The 26,858-nt window shown below is 34.2% G+C and overlaps 1 protein-coding gene across 8 annotated transcripts in view; it reads left to right on the top strand.

Annotated features, from left to right (window-relative positions):
* The window catches only part of LOC148939318 (uncharacterized), a 143,264-nt gene that overhangs the window by 106,268 nt on the left and 10,138 nt on the right, over positions 1-26,858 (top strand). For 6 of the 8 annotated variants that reach the window (XM_089107102.1, XM_089107103.1, XM_089107101.1 and 3 more), the window contains 4 exons: positions 1,486-1,726; positions 14,973-16,945; positions 23,188-23,314; positions 24,407-24,667. In XM_089107102.1, coding sequence (XP_088963228.1) covers positions 1,486-1,726; positions 14,973-16,945; positions 23,188-23,314; positions 24,407-24,667 — 2,602 coding nt within the window. The remainder of the gene's footprint in view (positions 1-1,485; positions 1,727-14,972; positions 16,946-23,187; positions 23,315-24,406; positions 24,668-26,858) is intronic. The other 2 variants (XM_089107100.1, XM_089107106.1) reach the window with 1 other exon arrangement.

Here is a 26,858-nt window from a genome sequence, read left to right as displayed (position 1 = left end):
GCTCAACTAGTCTTAACCGCTTGCCACCACTCTGTAAAACTTTCACTTAGTTCTTTCTATATGCCCTTCTATGTTGGCATGGCAGATGTGATGGTTTACGTAAATTCCAAAGATAGACGATAAACGTTGGTACATGGTCTTTATTAAATAACGTGAGAATACACATAGAGAAAATAAGGTAGCACAAGAACAACTAGCTACGATGGAGGTGAAAGATGGACAGCCTTTAGAACTGAGCCAAGAATGTAACTTTCCTGGAACGGAAGTTCCAGCTATTGGTTTTTCAACCATGCCTGGGAACGGACCCCTTTCCCACGACTAGCTTTAATCCCAAAAGCCCCCCTGGACTGTTCTCGTTGACATATACATGGCCAAATCTCTAAGAAACGAGACGCTGGAAAGCCTTCTCGAATTTACGTTCCAAATACTTTACAATATAATTATTTTTTGGATTTTCTTGAAGCTTGAAGGTGCATGCAACTTTGATCTTCATCTTTTTCTTTTCGCACTTTCAGAATCTTTATTTTAGTTAATGCATGTAGATGAGACGGTATCAGTTTCATGTGGATATACTTGTCCGACCGAGTTACTCTGCTAAAATCCTAGATTAGTAGTAAACCTTACTATTGTCTTAGATAAGAATTGTCTCTTCCTTACCTTTCATTATGAGCGTAAACTGTTTTGCAAAGAGTGCACCAATGGAGTGAAGAGCTCATCGTTTAAACCCTTCCACACGTGTCTCAGAGAGACGCGTTTTTATGGAGATGTTCCATCCTAATGCATTTTTTTTTGTAAGCCTATGTGACTTTAAGATCTTTAATTTTCTGGGGTTGACCAATGATCTATCCCTGTTTTTTTGTTTCGATGGTACTGTGTATACGTTCTGAAAGCAGACAATGACCAAGATGTTTAACTTATTTTGTTTTAATTTTCAATTAGTTAAATGATTATTCGGATATAATTGAAAACATTACCTAACTACAGCTTGAAGAACGTCGTTGCTCTGACGGAACTAAACATAATTCGTCTCATTAAAATCCTGCAAATATAATCATTATTTATAATACGATCAATTATAATTATAAAACGTGCCGAGTTTGTCTTGCAGTTTCTCTTATTTGTAATTTTTCGACACGATTGGCGTCGAACGAATTGCTCAATCAAACGCACCTAGAGACTGTGGAGCTAATTCAAGGGACAAACCCCTGTTCAATATAGCTGATTATAATTAATTGAAATTACTTATTAGTCAAGCATAATTATCATGCTCTATTGAATGCTGTTTGGGCATCAACATTACCTTTACGAAAGGAATTTGAAAATTGGAGGAAATTGTCAGAGTCTGGTGTTATAACTTTCCCCCTCTCAACGCATATGGTGTTCCTGTGTACCAAAAAGTATAGTGGTAATAAAAAAAAAGCAGAGTTAACAAGATTACGCTCATTCAAGAATTTTCCCCTCACTAACCGATAGGTTGTCTCCTAGGACGACGCAAGTAGCATGACTGACTTATCTTTGTACAAATCTGGTCCTTTATTTTCACCTTACCGTGATGCATTTCCGCAGTTTCGACAGGAGGTGGCCTCGCAAGAAGGGAGAGAAGATCAAGGAGACGCGGACGAGGAATTGGTTTTGACACTAGCCTGTAGGGATAATAAAACAAATTATAAAATTGCATTTGAAGGAATGATGGGATCAGTTGGCTCAGATGGAGATTATAATCAAGGTAATTGATTAGACTTCTATGACTTTATTTCAGTAAATTTTCTCTATTTTTTTCTATTTGTTATATTTCAATTTTTGAATTCGTATTTTATTAGGTGAACTTCGATGTTCTCCATTCTAGTTATATTCGCTCTTTTTCTGGTATTATTTATGAAAAGAAATTAGCGACGGTGATTCAAAAGGTGATATGTCCCCGAAATAAATACTATGGAAGAAAGAACACCCAAAATGAGCTCTATGTTTTTATTATTGCCATTTACGGCCAAACGTAGATTCATTCAAACGGGGGCTCATTTATAATTCAAAGCTGTGGGAAAAATGGTATCGGTAGAGAACGCTATTTTTGCAACCGAGAAAAGAAGACATTGTTTTAGAAAAGCACTAACATTCTACACGTATGTTTAGACCCAGGCTAAAGAAGATGAGAACCTGATGCGAGAGGAATCTTGGGTGCTATAACATAGGCTTAGTAGAAATTAAAAATCACTTGTACTATTGATAGAGTAGTGGCTCAAGTTAGAGCATTTTAGTAATTTAATTGCTACTCTAATTTTTTTTTCACTTATTAATTTCGTAATTTTTATAATAATTTTATAAGATCCCTATAGTTTTTTTAATATTATGCTCCTAATATAAAGTTTAATAATTTACTACTGTTACTACTACTTCTAACAACTCACTGCAGCATCAAGGCACCTGAGGCCAACACATATAGGCACGCTTCTCCTCAATCCCAATCTATTTAAATTCTTTTTATTTACATTCTTCAAAGAATTTTCTATTTCCTTTAAACCCATCTTACGACATACTCCCACCCCCATTTTCAGACGGCCTGCTTTTCGCTTGGTCCTAGACGGCTGAACGTTGAATTATTCCTAAAGGCTAGTAGGTCATTCATGAAAATTGAATGGACCTTAGTTGATTCACATTGTCGTTAGTTGATTATCGGGGGCGTTATGCTATGTTTTCGCAAAAACGTTTCAAATTTTCTAATAAATGAGTCAGGTAGTGTCCTGATATGCCATTTTTCTTCATGGAAACATTAAATATTACATAAGTAATTACTCAGTTTTGTATAGGGACTAAAAAATGTCCTTCATGGCTACGTCATGATAGATAGATAAGTTAATATATTTATTTCGAGAAATTACTATCACAAGCCCTGAAGGGCCGAATTCGAATTTCGAAGTCCATGAAAAAACAAATAAACAAGACAATCATAACAAAATCAAAGCAACTAAAAAAATGGCAAACAATGCAAAAACGAAAAATATCGGGATGATGTATCATTCCTTTGTCAGTTATATTAAAAACTGCAAAATGTCAACTAGTTAAAAAGATAAAAACTGATAAAACTAAAAAAAAATTAAATAATATATACATAAGAAAATGTTTAACAAACAACATAAAAGTTTGTTAAACATTTAACAAAGGTAGGGGGTCGGGAACAAACAAAGAAAAACGAGCTGTTTCTTTTATCTGTAAGAGATAAGATTAGATAAGATTTGTTACAAAAATGGACTATCACTAGCCTTTAAAGGCCGAATTCTGAGTCAATAACAGAAAATAAAAAAAAAAAAAAAAAAAAAAAAAAAAATATCAGAATTCTGAGGTCAAAAAGATAAAACTGGTTGTGTACAAATTAACAGTTATTTATCATATCAGTAAAAAAAGGGGATAAAAGATTTTTTATATCGCAAGGTAGTGCAAGGAATTGAAGATAAGGTGGGGATAGGCTGGGACACAGTTCATGGAGGACAATTTCTATCAGGTACATGGTATTCATGGAAAAGGTTCGCGGTACGGGGGGTTCAGAAGTGCCAATTTACCAAAACGGAGGCACAAAATATTCCTTGTTTGCTCGAGGGTCTCTAGTTTTGAAATATTTAACAAATGCAAATATGGTACCTTGCCCTCTTTAAAAATAATTCTTAGAGCTCTCTTTTGGACATTTTCAGTCTTTTGTGTTGCTTCATTTGAGAGGTCAGGGTGCCACACAGGACAAGCATACTCTAGTATGGGACGCACAAAAGAAATGTATACTTGTAATAAATGTGATTGGGGCAACTAAATTTATTTAAAAGTTTAAGGAGGGAAAGCGAGGAGTTTGCTGGTCGTAGGATATTATTTATATGGGCTTCCCATTTCAATTTGGAAAAAATTGTAACACCAAGGAGCTTAAGAGATGTGACAGAGGTTTCAGGAGGAATAGGAATAAGAAAAGGGGGAGGGAATTTAAGGAAACTTACTGAGGCTATTGCGGATTCAGAAGGGTTAACTGTCATGTCAAGTGAAGAGGCCTCACAGGCAATATCTTGGAGTATACCCATTGGGTTGCTAAAATGTTTTTATGACATATCTTTAAAACTGTCAAGTCGTCGACAAATTTCCACCTATTGTCATAAAGGGCTGAAAGGGTGTTAATCATAAGAGAAAAAAGGAGAGGGCCTAGAAAAGTCTTGAGGGATGCCATTAAATATGGGGAGATGATCTGAGAAACAATTTAGATATTTAACTGTTTGAGATCTATTAGAGAGAAAAGAGGCAACGAGTTTAACCAGGAAAGGTTCAATGTGGTATTCATTTATAAGTTTATCTATGAGTAAATTGTGGTTAATCAAATCGAAAGCTTTTTGAAGATCAATAGAAATCAGATTAAGCCAAGTATTAGGTTTTTCAAGTAATTTACCCATGGTATCAACAAGATGGATCAGGTAATGAGAGGTTGACGTGGATTCGAAATTACCAAACTATCTAAGATCAGTGAGGGGGGGGGGACTTTAATCTTAAGCCACGCCTACCAATAATATCGTAGACTGAAAAAGGAAAGAAAAAACCCGCAATCATAAGGCTACATACTTATTTCGTTTCCTCTTTTTTTATTATCATTATTTCTGTTGCTATTTATCAATGGTCTACTCCGCAGTGACGAACTTAGGATCCATGCCCCCTATCTCGAAATTTATGTGATTCTTTCCATATATTTTTATGTTTTTCCATTTAGTTTGCTCATTTTTTTTTTTTTTACTATATTTCCCTTCCTGATATGTCGGCCCCTCCTCCGCAAAAAAAGTTATACGTTTGAGCCTACGGTGGCCAGCAATCAGTTTAAATTAAAAGTGCTTTAAACAGTTCTGATATTAGATGCTTCAGAGAATTGACGCATAGATGACATTTACAAAGCAATTCGGTAACTAAATTGCTTTTTCGAAAATCCTTAGCTTTTTGTCAGAAAATCAACTTTACTTTCCTCATCGCCAGTTCTGCAATGAGCAAAGCATTTTCCCTTGCCTTTTTTCTACTGACTTCCGTTCTATGTCAAGAAATTAAATTAATCCTTTGTCTAGTGCAAAACGAAAAACTTTTATGAAATATAAATTATATTTCGGTCTTAAATGTTTAAAGTTCATTGTAAAACGATTATGCTCTTAAATTGTCCTGTTGAAACATTTATATAAGCTGCAAGCCCTATTTCTTGAAATTGAAATAAAAAAAAAAAAACAACAAAGAAAACTGTTTTTTTTTTTTTTAATAAAAGTAAAGAATGACATTAAATCCAAGATAAATTATTCTGTGTAATCTACAACCACCTTCCAAAAAACCAAGTTTTTTCAACTGAAAGTAAGGATCAACATTAAAACTTACGACGAACAGAAAGTATTGAGTTGGCGAAGAGAAAGCAAGACATAAGAAGAATTTCGTATATGAATTCTGGCTCCTCCCCATGGAAGATTCTCCCCGTGGAAAACCCCCCTGAATAAAATTCGTCCCCTCCGCACTACTTCCCAATATCAAATACTTTACGTAAACAATGGGCAAATTTATAACTGAAAGACCTTTCTCCAGGGGCTGTGGGGGGTCTTGATATCTCCAAAGATATAGTTATTCGGCCTTTCAAATATGCTGAACAAAACGTCTTATCTCAAAATCTTGATCGGACGATTTTGAAAAAAAGGGCGTGGGAAGGGCGCCTAGTTGCCCTACAATCTTTTTGGTCACTTAAAAAAGGCACTAGAACTTTTAATTTCCGTTAGAATGAGCCCTCTCCCGATATTTTAGGGTCACTGGTTTGATACAATCACCCCTGTAAAAAAAAACAAATAAACACGCATCTGTGATCTTTTTTTCTGGAAAAATTACAAAATTCCACGTTTTTGCAGATAGGAGCTTGAAACCTCTACAGTAGGGTTCTCTTATATGTTGAATCTGATTATGTCATTTTCATTAAGATTCTAGTACTTTTAGGGGGTATTTCTTCCTTCTTTCGATTTTCTCAGGAACGTTTCTAAGGCTCGTAGCCTTTGATGGTTAAGACTAAACTTAATGAAACTTATGTATTTTAAATCAGCAACATGAGCCGATTCTTTTGATATATCTATTGGTATCAAAACTCCGTTTTTTAGAGTTTTGGTTGCAATTGAGCCGGGTCGCTTTTTAGCTACAGTTCATTACCAGGAACTGTTTGATCATTTATTTTCGATAATTGCTCATTCACTACCAATGGCACTAATTCACCATTTTCCAAGCAACTTACCAATAAAAATTTTCCCCACAGAGGTATCTCTCAAAATCTAGGAGGGAGGGCAAAAAGCTAGGGAAGCCCCCCCCCTGCCCCCTCTCAGTTGACGGCACATATCCTTGGATTTTTTGTTGATTTACTATATGTAAGGAGCAAATATGAAATTCTTAGAAAATATGGCCTCAGAAGCTGACAGGCTTGATAAATAGTTTACTGATGGCTTTAAATCAGTCACTTTTCTCAGAATTAAGTTCTAGGAATTTTCTTTCGATAGCATACTAGCCCTCTTCGGGCCAAATTTGTTGTTTCGTGCCAGAAAACTGCAGAAATATTCACTTGGCTGTGCTACAATATACTATCTTTACTTAAAATGGGTGTTAAAATTTTTAATTGCTATTTAAATGAGCCCTCACCAGGCATTTTACAAACACCTGGTCAATACAATTAACCTTGAAAACTACCAAAAACCTAACGCGCGCATGTGACCTTCCTTTTTGGGAAGAAAAAGTTTTATGTTTTTAGACAAAAACTTGACAACTTTGCTTGAGAGTTCTCAGATATCCGGGGTTTGATGGTACAAATTTCATTAAGATCAACTTTTTTCTAAATTACTGAAATTGTCTTGGGCTTGAAACTTTAAACTTATATATTTTATATGCTTTAAGCCAACGAGCCAACGTGAAAGCCATTTTTTTCTGTTTAATCTTACCAAAATTCCTTTTTTCAGTTTCTGTTACTATGGCCTCGGATAGACTTGTAGTTCCTTACCACAGACAGTTTGATGCGGGGGGTTATATAAATACTCTGTTTTGGGTTTCTTTTCGTCACGGCACAAGTGTATTTATGACAAGGCCGTATGCAGGGGGTATGGGGTCTGACCCACCCCCACCCCACCCTCCAATTTTGTCTGAATCATAAAAAAAATAATGCATATAAAAAAAATTCATGTTTTTTAGCGTTTTTTTTTGTAATTCCCCCTTGAACAAAAATTCTGGATATGCCCTTGATTTATGACATTGTTTTAAACTACGTTTCTTAAAAATAACTATATTTCTCGCTTTAAGTACAATGTATTTCTTAGTACGTACCAAATATGACTGAACTTGGTACGTAAAAAAAACACACACTAATTAATATGAGGCGGTATTACTGAGATCTGTTTTTTTTTTCAACTATTAATTTGAAATGGCAGAAATGTCAAAAAGAAAATGGGCACTGCCGTTTCTGTAGACTCAATAACCCATTTCTAGTCGGGGAAAAGTTGTAGAAGACTTAACCTTTCGTGAAGCATGCACAAGTTACTTAAATATTATAAATTTGAAATTTTAATTTAAGGCGTTTGAATTGAATGAATTTAATCTGAATTGAAATCTAAATTTAAATTTTTTAGGTTTTAATTTTGAGTTTTTAAAATGTAAATTTAAAATTTGTTTCTTGAATCTTTATGGCAAAATTGTATCAGTCGAATTAGTAAAAAAGCATGGAAAGTGCTTTTCTTTCTTTTAGTTCGTCTTCTTTGGATCCAATATATGTTTTTTTTTTCAATTCCTCTTAATTAGACTTCTTTCGGACTAATGCAAAGGTTGTAATGACAGAATATCGTTTCAAATTTTAAGACCTTTCACCTTTCTGTTTCTAGCTCCATTAGAAAAGCATTAGCTTAAAAGCCTTATATGACAACAAAGTACAAATTGTATCTAATGCTTGAGAAGCTCTGTTTTGTCGTAGATGAATAAATGGAAAAGATGAAGAAACTATTAGAAAATAGCAAAAATCTTTAGGGATTTAACGTTTTTTCTTTATGGGATGGGGCTCATAGGTCGGACCGACCCCCCAGGACATGGATATATCATGGGGTGTGAGCGTCCGCAATTTTTGAGGGGTTCTGGAGGTATATGGACCTACTTGACTCTTGTTTATGGAGTGACTTGTGGACGTCTTAATTTGGAGATATGCAGTTTAGATAAAACAGGAATTCTGCTTGTAAATGGATTTACTTTGTTTTGAAGACTCTTTAGAGTGGTCAGTACAATAATGCAGTAATTACACTTCATTGTGTACATGGTTGGGACGTGTTGCTTGGATTGTACACATTGAAGAGTCGATTTTTTATCTTAAAAGTTGTTTTTTGAATAAAAACGATATTTTTTTCGTCAATTTCATCCCATACTGTATTATTCTCGTCTCTGGTTTTACTTATGTCATATGATTTGTGTAAATTTGACAACTAATCAACTTTGCTCCCCCCCCTATGTTCGCGTTTGGACCCAATCTCGCTCTGAAGTTTCTTCAGAATAATATCAGGCAATTCAGGCGTTCGGCCACCTTATACTTAGCTGGGTCAGGCAGTATGAGAAGTTACTTAGAGGGATGATGGGAACGTTGGCCACAAAAGTATGAAAAGAGGTCACTGAATAAAACTGTATCAAGCAATAAGTAAGATAACCTCAGATCATAATTCAGATTAATAATGCAGATTTACTCTCCCGTGTCATACTTAAAGCAGCGGTCCCATGGCATCAATTGGAGGGGAGGGGGGCCTCTGTAGACATATTTTTTGCGCCCCATCGGTTTTGAAAAAATATCCTTTTTTGTTAAAAATTGAAAAAAAAAACATAAATTAGCACTCCTTCTAGATATTGAAAATGCATTTGACCCCCCTCCCCCGCCCCGGCATTTTCGTGAGTTGACGCCGCTTTGTTAGTCTACGTTCAATCTTGTTATTATAAAACTGTTGCTTATCATGGAAGTATGATAGATGTGCCCAGGGCAGTTTGTATTCCACTTTCTGTCATTATTATATCCTTTTATAAGATTGAATTATTTTAATCTATACGTCCTGGCATATTAATATTAGAATAGTTCATAAATTTGATATCTCTGATGTAATAACAGAGTTGACCATACTTCACAGGAAATTTTAAGTTTCAGCATTCAGCCAATTTTCACCACTTTATAATTTACTGCAATTCACTTGTTTTATTAATTAAATTATATTTCAGTTCCTTTTTCATTCTCTCAGTTAGTCTACTTGTAACATAACTTGTGTATGAAGTGGGTTACAATACATTCTTGTTATTAAGCATCTCCCCTTATCAGAAAAAATCTGATAAAACATAATTCCAGCAACTATATGAGCAGATGCTATCATCAGCACTGAATGAACTTGGTTTTATGTTGCACTTATTAAAAATGCTTAGGTTTATTTTTACTGTGTAAACAGAAACACATCTGTTCTTTGGTTCATTTTGAAGTAGGGAGCCCAACTCCTCCCCTCTCACTCTGGCTCACTATAATTCCAAATTTTACAGTCTAGAATCTTTGGCTGTCCCTTGTGTATAGTAAATACACGTTTTGAATAATATTAGAAATGTTGTCTATCTAATTCAGGGAAAAAATGGAATTCATGGAATTTTCAGTCTAGAATTTTTGGTTGCCCACGTGTATAGTATATTTCGTTCGTTTGCCCCTTAAAAATGGGGAGGGGCAAATATCTGTGAAGGCGGGGGGGGGGGGTAAATGTGCTACCCTCTCCCAATGTGTTGCCACTAATCAGACCATCCCGCTTTTAAAAAATATTAGAAATGTTGTCTTTCTTATTCATGGAAAAAAAATGGAATTTCCACTATAGACGTGTTTTCCCACGTGTATAATATATTTCGTTCGTTTGCCCCTAAAAATATAAGGGGACAAATATCTATTAGGGGGGGGGGTAAATGTTCTACCCTCTCTCAATTGTTGCCACTAATCAGACCATCCCGCTTTTGAAAAATATTTAGAAATGTTGTCTTTCTTATTCATGGAAAAAATTGAATTTCCACTATAGACGTGTTTTCCCACGTGAATAGGATATTTCGTTCGTTTTCTGTGTAGTAAAAAGGTATGATATGTTAAAGCTAATTATTCGGTGAAGGGGAAACAAACCTACTTTAGTAATTCAGACAGATAAGCACTTAGATGAAGCCTTCACTCTACCCACTCATCCAATCACCTTGGACAAACAGTACAGTCAAACACAATCAACCAAAAGAAAGGATCTATGGACATGCAACATCGTAGTTAGAGAATATAAGTCATCGTAAACTCAAAACTAGAAACACTTCAAATCTAATGAAATCAGCCTGTTGATGTAGTATTGATTTTTTGATTTTTTATTTTAATGAGTTATAAATATGTCACCCCCATCCCCCGCTACATGTTTTTTGAGTTATTTAGTATAGTGCAAGTAATCACTTGTGTATGACCCATTTTGAGATTTGATATTTTTGATGGCTATGGCAATATAATCCTAATATGCCTATACGAAGCATAGAAGTATATGGAGTTTAGATAGATAGATAGATAGATCGATAGGTCGTGTATTTCAAAAGTCCAAGAGCCATATACACACAAAAATTTATAAAAAATAAAGAAATCACAACAGAACAAATTCCGAAACACACATTAACATGATACATAGCGAAAAATACCTTATGGTAACTTATCGAGAAAATAAGTTTAATTCCATATAATTAATAATAATTAGTTGTAAAAACTTTTCCTTCTTTCTAATTCCTTCTCTATATACTCACCAATAAGAACTATTGTGGTTGGATTACTACTTTGCAAAATTTTTGGAACCAGCAAAAGAATCCCATGTAAGTACTTTTGCCTTAAATCAGAGAGCACCGGGCACTTTCGGAGAAAATTGTCCAAATTTTCGTCCTCATCCCTACAAAGAGGACACACATACCGACCATCAGGATTTACTATCCCCCTGTCGAATACCATTTGCCTGCTCTGGATTGGAAGGCAATTCGCCCTAAGCTGAATCCATCGACATACAATCATAGCCGGTAAATTGAATTTAAAATAAATTTCCTCTCCAAAACTAGGTTTAACCTGATTATAATGATTCAAAGTAGCAGAATTTAAAACCAGCCCTTGCTAGTACTGAATTTCTTGACCCTCTAAGATAAATCATACCTCGCTTACTAAATATGGATATACGAAGTATATGGAAGCTCCAATGACCCGCACCCCAAAGAAAAACCTGAGGGAAACTATTAAATGGTCTTCCTTAAATTATTTGCCTCTAAAAATGCACCTCTTATAAACCATCAGATCTCCAGGAAGAGGGATCTAGCTAGGTTTCCCGTGGGGTGGTGAGGAGTGTCTGACTTCGGGTAAGGTATAGTACCATTAACGACAAAAAATTGCATTTTTATATTAATTTTCTAAATTTCTGGGGGGTGTATTTGGTCCCAACCTAAATGATCCGGGTACGGTATACGGAGGGGATCACATTGAAAAGTATTAAACCGTTTAAATGTTTCCATCCTTAGACATTTAGTTGACTCTATGCATCTACAGCTTAATTATCTTGAATTTTTTCTTTGAGTTCATCATCTTGTAGCTTAGAAGTTCGTGGTAATTTAGTTGGCATAATATATTATTTTTCAACCTTATCATAACCTTCCTGTTTGTTAAGGCGAATGCATGAGAACTTTATTTGACTCTTCTCCAAATATTCCCCTAAAATTTTTCTATCACCCCTAAGCTAGATTTAGAACAAAATTATTTCCTACAGAAACTTGTGGAAATTGTCCAATGTTAATCAACGTTGGTTCTGCCTCGAATACATCAAGGAAGGTGAACATACTTTAGCGGTCGGTGTATTGCTAGACAAAGTGATTGAGGAGCGGTTTCCTCTTCTAATTAAGCCCCATTGTTGCTCTTGAACCAGCACTGACTTGAACTAATCATGGAAATGTATATAAACAGTACGAAGGAGCGTTATTTGCTATGGGGCAGGGGGGCCCCAGACGTCATTTAATCCCCACCCCCAGCTGAAATTTAGTGTCTTCAAGAATCTTGTCAAAACTAAGACAGGTCTACATAATCAAGCATCGACGGAAAGTAGTCAGTTTTCTTTAGTACACCTATACCTTTGTGTTACCATATGGTTTAATCTTCATTTCTCATTGTCATTTTCACTTGACTTGGAAAATTGGCCCCAGAATAGCCCCCCCAGGATTTTGACGAAATTACGCCCCTACTAGCAGGGCTAAGCTGTGGGCCTATGTTTGGCTTCTTGACATTGTTTTCTTTTCTTTCTTATTTTTTTCTTTGTTTATGTTTATATTTCATCATGTATAGCCAGGATGGTCTAAGAACATATTTTCTCCCTTTAAGAACCATCCGAGGATCCTTAAGGGAAAAGTTTTTTTGTTTAGTTTTCAGGCTCCATCATGTATAAATAATCATTCTTATTTAATCCTAAAATCTACAGACCTTGCGGAAAACGAACTTTAAATTATGTTCCGTTAAATTGCGAACTTTAAAGTATGTTCCGTAAAATTGCGAACTTTAAAGTATGTTCCGGAAAACTGTTGGTAGTCGAAAAATTACTATTGCACACTTTGAATCAGCGGACAAGTCGCGTCACAACACACAAGAAACTTTATTGAGCCAAAGCTTACCCAGAGTATTATGATAATTGCTAATAATTAATGCCAAATATGTATTACGAATAGATTGACTAACCACTGGCAGAACTTTGGTGGTTTGCAGCTATTCAAGCGGCTCACTTTTTAATAAATTGATACTTTCGCTTCACTGCGTATTGTCATTTTCTTATCCCGAATTTTAGATTTGTGCTATTTCTTCTTTCGTTTATCCCTTGGCACCAAGGGAGTAATTTGTAACTTGGTTCATTCATTTTCATGTATTTTCTATATTATTCTAGTATTTAGCATTTTTACATTTTTGGCAATTAGGCCTTTTTTTTATTACTTTCGATTTAGTTGGCCCCTCCCTCTCTAATATGTGGATACGTTTCTTGGCTAAACATCAAGTTTACTGTGCTTTTTTTCAAATTAGCATTAAGAACCTACTTCTGATTAGAAATAAGTAAAGAAAAAACGAATGTAAACCATTAAAATCAGGAAACTCAATGTCAGCCATGGTCGTATCCATGGGGGTATTCAATAGAACAGGAAGCACCTCTGAAAGTCCGATCAACATCCAGTGTCTTAATGTACTGAAGTTAAAGTTTGTTATTTATTGCTTGTAATTCAGAAGAGCACATAAGCTTGACTGGTACTAAGATGCCTCCACAATAATATTTCTGATATTTTTTACTGGGCAAGCGTTGATTCTCCTTTTTTAAATTTGATTTGTTTGGCAGGGGAAAATAGTTGTTTAAAATAGATAGATTATTGTTTTAACCGTCAGTTCGGGAAAATATCGGTTTACTGAAAACACAAAACCCACCTAAAAAACAGGATGTTCTCCTAGGAGTAGAGAAGTCATTAAGTAACCTGTAGAAGATAGAAGAATAATTTTAATTGCTCTCAATAATCTTTCTCCGACAGTGATGTCGATAACTTTTACCATACAATTATAATTTTATAAAAACTAAAGCAGGTAGTTTTCAGTAAAGAGCTAGGTTTCAGAATTGTAAAATATAGGGAAATGTCACAAATCAGATTAAATGAAACAATTTTGCTGCTATATGTTCTATAAACTGCGAAGCGATAATTTCTTTCCGTTCAAGTGTCAACTTTGCTCTTTACTTTCATCAGAAAACTTTTTCCTTTTAATTAATAATATACATCATTTGAACTCCATATTTTTTTTCTTGACGAGCAGAATCCACTTCAGTAGAAAGAGGATCGGAAGATCACAGACAATAACCGTGACATAATACCTATACAGCTGATCAAGTAGAATCTGCTGTGGGAAAATCTAAATAATCCTGAGATGCCTAATGTAATTCTGCCGAATTCTTAGTCTAGTAATCTAATATTTTTGTATGGACAAAGAAAATATTTGTTGCAGGTTACTCTTGCCCGAAGTGAGGGGTAGGAGAAGAATCCCTGGAGCGTATTTTTTGTCAGTCTCGGGCACTCTTTGTAGGAAGCTCTTTTTAGGGTCGGTAAATTCTCTGGCTTTCCCGAGAGTCTTGGGAAAAACTTAAAATAAGAACGATTGCTGACACTACGTCTCATTAAGGTTGTCCCTTTTGACCTTATTTTGTGTTTACCATGTATTTTTGAAATGTTTGGATACCCCCGTTACGTTTTTTTTTTTTTATTTATTTATTTTTTTTTTTTTTTTTTTTTTTTTTGCCAAACTTACCAACTTATCAATCCAGCTATCACTGAATTTGTCAAACTGACTATAAGGAAAAGAGGAAGAAATAGAAAAATTAAAATAAATTATTTAGGTAAGTATCTTGTTACAAGCTGTTAGTCTGTAAATAACAATTAGGATATGTAAATCTTTCTAAAATGTTTTCAAGCATGGTTCAGTTTCCATCGAGGTGTTATTTTTTCTATGTTGTTTAGTTCTTCGTAGCTCCGATTTATTGCATTCAAATTAATCTTAATTTAAAAAACTAAAATGGGATCCGGGGGGGATGCATCGTATTTAAATTGATAAGCACCGTCCACCGTCAAAAAGGTCCTTGAGAATGATTAGTGCTCTTAGAGATAGAGGGGGGGAGGGGTCTACTTTAAATATGTTGCTCACTAAAAACTACCTACTTTAGTTATAAATTTTGAAAAAAAAAATTTGCTTGGAATAGAATGCGTTTTTTCTTATAAAACTCATGAAGGTAATTATAGATCAGTTATGGTGGATCGAATCAGTTGTCACATTAAAAAGAATAGTCTCAAGTATGCTGAAACGTCTGTCTTTTCTCTATCCAGGATAGCTCTTTCTGAGTAGTTCTTTTTAATTTCAGCTTCGTCTGAAACAAGTGGTGAGTCATCGGACAGTGCTCAATGGTCAGAAGGGTCAAGCCTTGGTCATTCACCAATAAGGAATTGTCGTTTCGGCACGTGGCCTCATCAACGCTCCCCAGTTCGTCAAAAAAAATCTCCAGTTCCCTCTCGCAGGGTGCCCAAGTTAAATATTGATCATATAGATACGGAGGATACTGCTAATGGAAATGACATCCAGGAGACCAAAAGCTTGCCTAACTTGTATAAGCAGTGTTTAATGAAGAATTCGATGACGAAACATAGAAGTCCGGAGAGAGAATTTAAAAGGGATAGCTTATCACTGCTGCAGATTTATATGAAACAAAAAGGGTACGGAGATATACAAAATTGTAATAATACCAAAGAAGAGTCGCAGATGGAAGATAGTCTCCTTACAGGAGAGGTTTGTTGTGACGGGGGTGAATGTTTTATTGCAGATTACCCCAGCAGCGCAGATGAAAAAGCGTATGACTCATCCGTGGAAGAAAAACCGTCGTATAAGGAAAGAACTGATGAAGTCACTGAAAATAGCGAGTTTTCGTCATCATTAGTAATTGATGCAAAAGCTTTTAATAAAAGTAGCCCAAAAAAATTGACTGCTAGTAGTCTCATTAGTAATAATAATAGTAGTATTGATAGGGTGATTGCAAAGATTCAGCCTTTTGGTACAGCATTGCCAAGCACGGATGAAGAACCGTCATTTTCTTTTCCTAAGGTAGCTACGAGGGATTCGGGTGCCCAAACTTTAGGAAAATCGACAAAAGACATGGCAACATCCATAACACTTCTCACAAAAGTGGATAAAAGTGTCAACACAGAAGAAAAGAAAAGGCCTATTGTTATGGTTTTTCCAAATTACACACTGCCTGATCTGGATTTCCTATCAGAAAAACAAAAGGATAAAATCGTTCTTTCACCACTTCCGTACAAAGCACCGAAATCGACTTCATCCGTTTCGAAGCAGAAAGTAAAAAGACATTGCAAAGGACGTCCTTCTTCATGTAATGACCTAGAACAGGCAAAAGAAAAGAAATCATTCAAGCATATAAAAGACTGGGATAGTCTTAAAGTTTTACTTCCAAAAGAAATGCAAGAAATACTTGCCGGTATACCTGAGCAAGAAGAAGATGATTCTGATGCTCAAATAAAACCTCGTCCTCGAAGCTGTGATACAGCAGCACTTGCCAAAGATTCTCCTCGATTTTTAAGAATGAACAGCTCTGGATTTAGTTCAGCCTCGACTCGAACTACGAGTACACAACCGTCTTCTGGTTATAGAGGCTCGTCTACTTATTGCAGCAATCCGTCTGGTGGATCATCACCTCTTTTGCCATCACCACATGGTAGCTATCCTTTATCTCCTGGATTCGATCAATCTCAGCCGCCACCCTTGCCCGAGCGAACTGCTTCTTTACAATGTCATGAATATGAAGTTCCACCGCCTAGGCCACCTCCTCCTAGAGGAATTCTGCGTAAAGTCAAATCTGAATCTCATTCAAGGCGATCTAAGCAAAAGAATAGGCTTTCTTTACCTATACTTCAAGATGATGAAGAAGATCTGATAAAATACCTGAGTGAGACGAATACACATTTAAAGTGTGAATTAAACCGGCTTGAAAAAACGTTAAACTCCTTTGGCTTAACTGTCACTAAAGATGCTGACAGTAAAGAAATAAGAGAACGAGTCTCAAAGATGCTTGTCATTAAAAGTCATGCACACACAATTGCTTCTGCACTCTTAGATCAGAAGAAAAAACTGGTAAAAAAACTAGTTGAATTATCACCACCACATAATACTCCGCTGAAAGCGACTCCGGCATCAAGTGCTCCTGAAACACCTCCTGAGGATGAATATGGCGAAGAGTTTCATAAATTACAGAAAGCTGTTAGCTTTGCTGAGCAGCTGAACAAGCTTGGCAATCAGCCAGTGGAACAGAGGAAAAATCATCAACAGGTAGAAACATTTTTATAGTTTTTCAAACGTTTTGCTGCTTCCTTTTTTTTGGGGGGGGGGATAGGTGGAGGAGAGGCTGGATTCCCGTTCGTGAGGTACAAGTAGTCCAGGGTAATGTTGGGGCTAACCCTGAACTGCTTTGCGGGGGCTGGTGACTACTTCTTCACAGTTTGGTTGGGAAAAATATTGTGAGTAAGGGCCGTCCTAATACACTGAAAGGGACTATTTTCTCTCTTAAGATTTTTTTATTTTATGAAAAAAGTACTGTTTTTTTAATCCCAAGTTCCTTGTTTCTTGTAAGTTTATTCAAAAATCAGTCGAATCAACGGGTAGATAACAAAATATTTATTTCGTTATGATGTCCAACACTCGGATATTTGTTTTGCATGTGAAATTAACATTTTTTTTTTATCGATATTGTCGGACTGTCAAAAACATTCAGATATCGCGAAAATATACTTTTGTTACTGTGGTATATATGACGTTTTTCATTATTATTATAACTTTATTTCCTTCATAAATATCAAAGGAGTAGTCAATACTTAAAAAAAAATGTTAATATAAACTTAAAATAACGAACTCGAAATAACAGATGCTACACGTCGTGTGAAAAACAAATAAGTAAAATTGTTCATCTAAGTTTTATATGTATGTTTTCATATGTACCAAAAGTTGTATTTTTTGTCATTATTTTTGTTGATTTTTTTATATGACTAAAAAAAACAACGAAATGATTTAAAAGTTGAGAAGATTGATAGTAGTTCATAATGCAATAGATTTTGTTAGTCCTCCATTTCAGCATCCAAAAATATTGCCACAATTCTGCTTCAGCTGACAAATCGGTTGTTGAACGTTAAATTTCCAATTTAATTCAAATTGAGATCAAATTGAACGTTGAGTTCAAATTGAGAATTAACATCGAGAGTACAAATTTGTAATCTAGAATTGTCGTATACTATCCAACTACCTAGGACCAAACAGTATAACCGAACCATCAACCAAATAGAAATGTCCGAATCCATGCAAAGTCATCATCAATAAATGTAAGTCGTTGTAAATTTACAAGCAAAAGCACCTTAAATCTAGCGAAATATTTCCAAGTAGTACCTTCCATTAGGGCTCATCAGAAGAAAGACCACCTGCCTTAATGGGTTTCAAGGCTTTACTTTCTGTACCTGGGATAGTAGAGCCTCTACCATAAGATCTTTATGGTATCCCTATGTTAGGTAAAACTTGTGAAATACATGTATACTAGTAAAGCTATTCAAAATTACATACAAAATGAGTTTCATTCTTTCCTTAATAAAATCCCAGAGGTCACTGATCAAAGACCATTCTGGAACAAATAAAGACTGGTCAAGATGTGAGTTATAAAACAAAGTCTTTTATTGGTATCAGGAACCAATTACAGATTTAAAGCTCTTCAAGCTTGTTTGAAAACAATGTACAAATTCAAAATTCCAAAAAAGAAAAGTTAAAAAGAAATTATATTAAAATATCATTCAGTATTTCTTTATATTTTTTTGTATATTTACCTAAAAGTTCATGATACATAAAACTAAATTTTTTAAATTGCCAACTAATTTTTTTTGGCAGAAAAACCTGTTAAGATCAGTTTTTGGCTAAGCTTTTTACATTTATTTTTAAAATCTGTGTAATTACTGCAAATTTTTGCATATCTAAATAATTGGGAATAATAAGCTTAATAAGTAATATTTGAATGTATATTACTTTCAAGGAATGGAAAATTAATTACTTCAAAATTAAAATCATCCGTTTTATTATATATTTTGAAAACTAATTTATTATTATCTGAAATATTAATATTTAAATCTAAGAAATGGTCAGAGTTTCCTGTCCCATAGCTAGGCTCCAGAATTAACTTTTGTGGATAAATATTTTTTGAAATCACAATAAACTCTGCACAATTTATTACTAAGAGATCGTCCAGATATCTTTTATTATTTAAAGGTTATATTTTACATTGCTTGGGCTATTTTTATTTATCATATATTTGAATTCTAATTGACTTAAAAACAAGTCCCCTATGAATGGACTCGCATTTCCACCCACAGGAATGCCAACAGTTTGTTTATATAAATTACCATTAAATCTTATAAAAGTATTAAATAGAACAAATTCCAATAAATCACATACCATATCCAAGCTATAACATCTTGAATTAATAGTACTTTTAAAGAAATTCGTCCATCGGGCTGTTTTATTAAAAGTATCAATTTTCAAAAATACGATATTAGACAAAATAAAAGATTTCTTTATGACCATTTTCAATTTTTCGAATACTAAATTAAGTGACAAATTTGTATACAGAGTAGTAAAGTCAAATGAATCGACTCTTTTAGCTGATTAAATAAAAAAAACAAGTTTTTTTAACTGAAAGTAAGGAACGACGTTAAAACTTAAAACGAACAGAAATTATTCCGTATATGAAGGGGGCTGTCCCCTCCTCAACGCCTCGCTCTTTACGCTAAAGTTTTTTTATTGTTTAAAAAAATAGAGTTGTGAGAAAGTCAAACTTTAGCGTAAAGAGCGAGGCGTTGAGGAGGGGACAGCCCCTTCATATACGGAATAATTTCTGTTCGTTTTAAGTTTTAACGTCGTTCCTTACTTTCAGTTAAAAAAACTTGTTTTTTTTATTTAATTTTTGAACGTTTTTGAATTAATGCAGGTTTTGATTTAGGCTCACCGTACATGAATAATTAAAACAAAATTTGCATATTATATTTGGTTAAATGGCTTTCTCTAAACTTGTTTAATTTTATTTACGAACGTTTTTATTAGTAATAAATATACGTAACTTAGAATTAACTTACATAACGAACTTCTATATTCATAAATTTTTAACACGTTTATTAGAGGGTTCGCCCCCTAGTCAATACCCTGCTCTTTAAACTATGTTCGAATTTTTTTTTCCAGTTCTTTAAAAATGACCTCTTAATCACATTTGATCAGTTGAAAAACTTGTTTTTTTTTTATTTAATTCCTGATCTTATTCTTTAATAATGCTGGGAAATCCGGCGCCCCCGTCATAGCAATGTCCCTTCCCCCATGAAAACTTCCTTCATGGAAAGATCCTTCCATATAGCCCCGACCCTCTCCGTCCCCCACCAACCACAAAAAATCTCCTCTGAAAAAGTCTGTATACTTCCCAATAACCAATACTATATGTTAACATTGAGTAAAGTTCATAACTTTCAGCCCTCCCCCTGGGGACTTTGGGGGATCAAGTCATCCTAAAAGACATTTTTATAATATTTTCTACTATGCTGAGCAAAATGGCTATCTCGAAATTCTTATCGGATGATATACAGAAAAAAAGGGGCGTCGGAGGGGTCCTAGTTGCCCTCCATTTTTTTGGTCACTTAAAAAGGGTACTAAAACTTTAAATCTCCGTTACAATAAGTCGTCCGACGATATTATAGGACCACTGGGTCAATACGATCACCCCTGGAAAAAAAAAAACAAAAAAACAAACAAACAAATAAACACGCATCCGTGATCTTTCTTCTGGCAAAAAATGGAAAATTCTACTGTTTTGTAGATAGGAGCTTGAAACCTCTACAGTAGGGTTCTCTGATACGCTGAATATGATGGTGTGATTTTCATTAAGGTTCTATAACTTTTAGGGGGTCTTTCCCCCTTTTTTCTAAAATCAGCCAAATTTTCTCAGGCACGTAACTTTTGATAGGTTAGACTAAACTTAATGAAACTTATATATTTGAAATCAAAATTAAAATATAATTCCGTTGATTTATCTATTTGTATCAAAATCCCGTTTTTTAGAGTATCGGTTACCATTGAGCCGGGTCACTCCTTACTAACAGTTCATTACCACGAACTGTTTGAAACAATAGCCAAAGAACCTATCACTTGTAACGAGTTATTAACACTCCAATATGGGTTAAAGTTAGAAAATTTTAATTCTGGAGCAATATGCTTTAAATTTATTTCTAATTTCTCCTAAAATTAAAGATAGGTCAGTGGCCGCAATTCTGGCTGGACACCTCGCTGCCCCAGCAATAAAACGTGGTTTTGGTGGAGTTTTAAGAAATTTTACCGTCCAATATAAGAAAGGAAACGTTTTATCATTATCATTTATTTTGATATTGAATTTTTTCAAAACTATTTCTTCTACATTTTCTATTGAATTATTCTCCTCTATATGAGCCTTTTCATATGTATTTGTTGTAACTCTTTTGATAAAATATCACAATAGAGTTTCTGAAAAATTATGGCAAAATCATTGCTAGGCTAGCAATAATTTGTAATTTGTAATTGTACCAGTTGATAAAGCTAGCAATGCTAGCTTTATCAACTGGTACAATTACAAATTCATTGTGTATATTAGCAATTGCTTGTTTCATATTGGCATTATAAAATATTAAATTTTTCTCAGAATTTGTTGGATTAATTCTATACATGCTGTTTCGTACACTAGTCAAAATCAAGTTTATCCAATTCTAAATTCGGTCTTTAGTAATTTTCTCCTTTTTGCACCATTTATCAATAAATAAATTTAAATCATTCTTTAATCCCCTAAGAATATCTGCTGGCTTTATGCGGTTAGAAAGACGAAATTTAGCCCTCATTTTCATTATATTTTGAAGATCAAGATGCTTTATAATGGACAAATCCCCCGTTACAACATGCTCTAAAGTTTGATCTACATACGGTAAAATGTGCTCGCAACTACAAACCGGTTTCCAATTACTCTCCCTGTTAAGTTTTTTAAGTATTGTAATAAATTTAAAAATCATTCGACTAATCGTTTTTGAAAATTTATATTTTTAAATTGTACTATCTTTATACACCAAATTACATGGAAGGGCATTCTTCACTCTCCGCTGGTTCAAGATTATGGGTAAATTAATATCTTCTATTTGTTTAGAACTAAAATTAACAGAAAAATATAATGTATTATCCTTTTTAACAGTCTTATCAGATTTATTATATTTTGAAATAAATTTTGATTTAGCTAAAATAGTAGGGATCGATGTTTATCACTCGAAAGAACGGAGTGCCCAAATTTGTACATCAGCTGTGCAAATTCGTGGCAGGATGAAGTTATAGAAAAAGAGAAAAAAATATCTTCTGCGAATAAAACGACTCTGCAAACCATAGTGAATTCATAGGCAAATCAAGCGTATTCTAAAATTAAAGAAATTTTAAGGATCGAAACGACATTTATTTTTGAGTTTTCTAAGAATTTCATTCTACTTCTTTACAATTTATGTTATGGGTTACCCTTTTTTTAATAGTATTTATTTCAGTATTTATTCAAGTACAAAAGGTGGTTCCAACTTAACATATTCTTAAAATATATTAATTAAATTATGTAGTGTCTTTTTATTTTATGTTTGTTTGTATTCAGTGCTACAAATTACCGTAATTGTCTAGGAACATATTATACAAAAGTGCTCTTAAATATTGTGCTCTTAGATATTGCTATTGAATTCGGAAAATTTTCTAATTTGAGATCATGCTTGTTTGGAATATAGCTGAATAATAGAGTAACAATCATTGCTTGGTATTCCAAATGTAAAGAGAAGATTAAGGGTGAAATACTTTTTGAAAAGCACTGTATATTTTGCCAACATTACGTGTACCCTATTTTGTTTAAAAAAAAAGAAAATAAAAATACGAAATGGACCCAGGGCCATTGTACATATTGAGTGAATTTGTTTAGCTAATTTTTAGAATCAGCTTGAGGCCACTCTGAGTTAGTGCTTACTTCAGGTTGTCTACAGAAAACAAAATAAAAAGACACAATAGCAGACCTAATTTTAAGTTATGAAATCCAAAAATAGTAATAATTCAATTAGTTTTGAAATCAGAATATATTATCTGTAAAGTCATTTTATAATCATTTGTAGTCTCAGACTTCCTTAGATTTTTTTAGAATCTTACTTCAATCTGCTGATTACGAAATGGGCTTGTAGTTAAAAGCGAGTTAACTTGAATATGAATATGCATCTTGGTTTTTCAACTGTAAGTCCAAGCTCAACATGAGACACCAAACATAGCAAGCATAGCGTTTGTACAATCTTTAAATAACAATGTTTTGATTGTCAGACAAGGTTCATAAACTGTCATAACTGAATATGTAAAAGAATCTAGTAAGATAATTTAAATAGCACCTTAATCATCATTTATCAGTTATTATATTATCACCTGTTGATCTTTTTTTTTTTTTTTTTTTAATCAGTTATTTTGTTCTTAAGAAAACTCCAAAATGGAGAAGTAGTCTTCCTAATCAGCCCTTTGGGAACCTGATGTCACCTTATGAAGATCGAGACGACAGATATATTGAGTGTGAATTGTCTCCAGTAGACTTGATGAAGAAAAAAGGTTAGTCTATCTCTCTTTCTCCTTCTCTTTCTCTGTTTTTTTCTCTCTCTTCTTCTCTCTCACTCTTCCTCCCTCTCCTCTCTCTTCTTGTTCTTCTTCTATTTGAGGCTATGGACTTTCAAGTTTATTTTGTTTAGCTTTCTTTCTCTGTCCCTCTCTATTGAATGTGAATAGTCTCCAGGAGGCTTGATGAAAAAAAAGACGGTAGTTTGTGTGTCTCTTTCTCCCTTTCTTTTCTTCCCTCCCGATCCCCTTCTCTTCTTCTATCTCCAAAAAAATCGCTATAGTTTCAGGACATGTATAATAATTAAAATTGAAATTATATAATGTTAACTAGTAAAAGTATGAAAAAGTAATCTTTGGCCGTTTTGGGGAGGTATTGTTGTGGGTCAATGAGGCATTCAGAAATTGATCCACATCCCAAATTGCAGCCTTAGAAGGTTTATCAAGTTTCTATCTCTTCCTTCTCCTCCCTCCAGAACACTGACCCTCCTGAACAGTAATACATGTTTTGGTTTGGTGAATAAAACCCTCTGGAGTGGATTTACAGCCCGATTCAAGGTCCAAGAAGGTGGTTCAAGCTCATGCTGCCATTCCATCTCCACTCGTAAGAGCTTGGGTTCTAAGGAAGATATGACTGTAGACCTACAGTCCAAGAGAAATAGACTCTTAAAACAAACTTGAGATATTTTTTAACAGAAGTATAAAATCTTTCAAGCCTTTGAAGTATAGAAGGGGTAGGGACAGGAGTATGGAGGGGGCAGGAACCGGAGCCTTTGAAGTATGGAAGGGGTAGGGACAGGAGCTTTTAAGCTTGGACAGGAGCTTTGAAGTATGGAAGGGTAGGGACAGGAGTATGGAAGGGGTAGGGACCGGAGCCTTTGAAGTATGGAAGGGGTAGGACAGGAGCCTTTGAAGTATGGAAGGGGTAGGGACAGGAGCTTTTAAGCTTGGACAAGAGCTTTGAAGTATGGAAGGGGTAGGGACAGGAGGATGAAATTATCTTCCAACGCATTGGTGTAGTGTATGAATTCACTGAGTTAGCATAAGGCCACTTTTCAACTTTTCCCTATTGATTTGATTTCATTGCAGGCTTAATATCCCAAGTGATATCGTCTATTGACAAAGTAATACGAGAATTGTCTCTATATGAAGACCCAAGTACATTATATACAAGTCAAAACTTTGCCATTGATGATGTGACCCTGAAAAACGTCAACAAAATCGTCATTGGTTTGCTTTCACCATCTTTATATCAGGTGATGAGCGATGGACTCCAAGATAGTGTCAAGACATTATTTGGCGAAGTGCCAAATTCCGTGTGGCGTGTTGTGGAAGCCGCAAGCCGTAAAGGTGAATCTCAAATTTAGCTTTTCTTGAGTGACATTGTGTCACTAAACCCAGCATTGCAAATGTCAAAATGTGTACAATCAACATTTACTTTATGTAGGTTTAGTGACATTTACTTTATGTACTTTATGTACAATCAACATTTACTCTCACTTTTCATTAAAATGTTAAATATTCTTTTAAAAGAAATAAACTAATAAACTTTCTATTCTGGAGCTTTCATTAGAAATGTTCACTGGGCTTGGGGTATAATTCCATGAAGTGTATGGAGCCCTGGCGCCCCCTTCATTGGTTGTAGGGGGGTGTAGCTCAGAAATAGCAAATGGAGGTTTAATCTATTTGTAGGTATAATATATTTTAACTTTGGATTAGAACGTAAGGAAATATTTAATATAAAAAAATACTTAATTTTGTATGTAGAACTTGAATATTCTAGAGTTTGCCGTTTGATATTTTATCTCTTATGTTAAATTTTTTTTTTTTCAGATATTCATTATTGCATCGTATATTATCGTATATCGTACGTCGTATAATATCGTATATCGTATCTTAGTTGATTGAATATTTAGTTCTGTCAAGATAAATAAGACACACAGTGTAATGGCTTAGGCCAGCATGACTATTCAGTCAATCAATCAATTTGTTTATAAACCATCATAACACTAGAAGGCTTATAGCCATGATGGGGTGACATAAAAGAAAAGAAAAAAAAGACACTAAACTAAATATGAATATCAACGCAAAGATGAACGTAAAGAAGATAAAGTATAATAATATAACAAGAATATAATGTACTAAACTAATACGAATATGACGTAAAGATGAACCTAAAGAATATAGAATATAACGCACTAAAATAAGTATGAATATGACGTAAAGATGAACCTAAAGAATGTAGAATATAATAATATAACAAGAATATAATGCACTAAACTAAATATGAATCTAAACGTAAAGATGAATGTAAAGAATATAGTATATAATAATATAACAGGAACATAACGCACTAAACTAAATATGAATATCAACGTAAAGATGAACGGAAAACATAGAATATAATAATATATCAAGAATAGAACGAACTACACTAAATATGAATATCAACGCAAAGATGAACGTAAGAATATAGAATATAACGCAATAAACTAAATATGAAAATGAACATAAAGATGAACTTAAAGAATATAGAACATAAGAATATAACAGACTAAACTAAATATAATATGAACCTAAAGAATCATAGAATGTAACAAGAATATAACGTACTAGACTAAATATGAATATGAACGTAAAAAGGAACCTAAAAAAGCATAATATAAAAAAGTAACAAGAATATAAGGAATATAAAAAATATAACACAGATGAACGTAAAGACACTCATCGAAAAAATTTAACCCGTGGGTTGTGTGAATCTGTATTTACTTTTATTATGCCTAGACTCTTTTGTCAATTTTCTGAAATTGGTTTGGTCACCGAAAGATTTCTTCATATGTAATGGTCGTGGGCCCAATGGAGGTAAACACAAAGGGTTCTTCAGAATCTTGAAGAAGAAACGTGGAACCTGTAGGTAATACATTTCTAGAAAAAAACGCCAGATAGGGAAAGGAGCAATTAAACCCAGAATTTCTAGAGAATTAAACAGCCTTATTCGTGAATCCGCTTTAATTGTGATGTTGTATGGTCATTGGACGCATACTTGATACGGACTTTTCCGATTGGTTGATACCGCGGATTATTGTTTCACGCACATTTCTTCCAATTGACATGCATAAGTATGCTAGACTTCGACAAAAATCTCCCATCAGAATCTCCTCATTTATTGATAGCAACTCTTGTCGTTTTCTCATACTAAAACTAAGATTTACCTCATCAGCTTCAAATACTTCAAATAATTTCAAATAATCTTTCAGCATGATAATAAAGTGGTTAAGTTCATCTTAGCTATGGGTGTTATGACTTGTGAACAGATTCGTTAACGTTAATGTCTAATGGGAGATATATTTTGTCTTATATATTTTGTCTTCGGTAAGAGCCAATTCTTGTCTTAAGTTGAAATTAAAAGGCCATGTAATTACAAATTAATTCTCCAATAGCTAGCTTCTTCCTAATCAGTAACGGGCTGAACACCACGCAGCCTCAAATTTGGTTTATCAGACCTCACCCCATTTTTCTTGCTTCACTTATTTCACAAAAC

Source organism: Artemia sp. Qi Xiang Cuo, chromosome 21 (genome assembly GCF_049724085.1).
Source record: "Artemia sp. Qi Xiang Cuo chromosome 21, ASM4972408v1, whole genome shotgun sequence".
Classification (NCBI taxonomy): domain Eukaryota; kingdom Metazoa; phylum Arthropoda; class Branchiopoda; order Anostraca; family Artemiidae; genus Artemia; species Artemia sp. Qi Xiang Cuo.
This window is presented reverse-complemented; position numbering and strand designations above follow the sequence as displayed.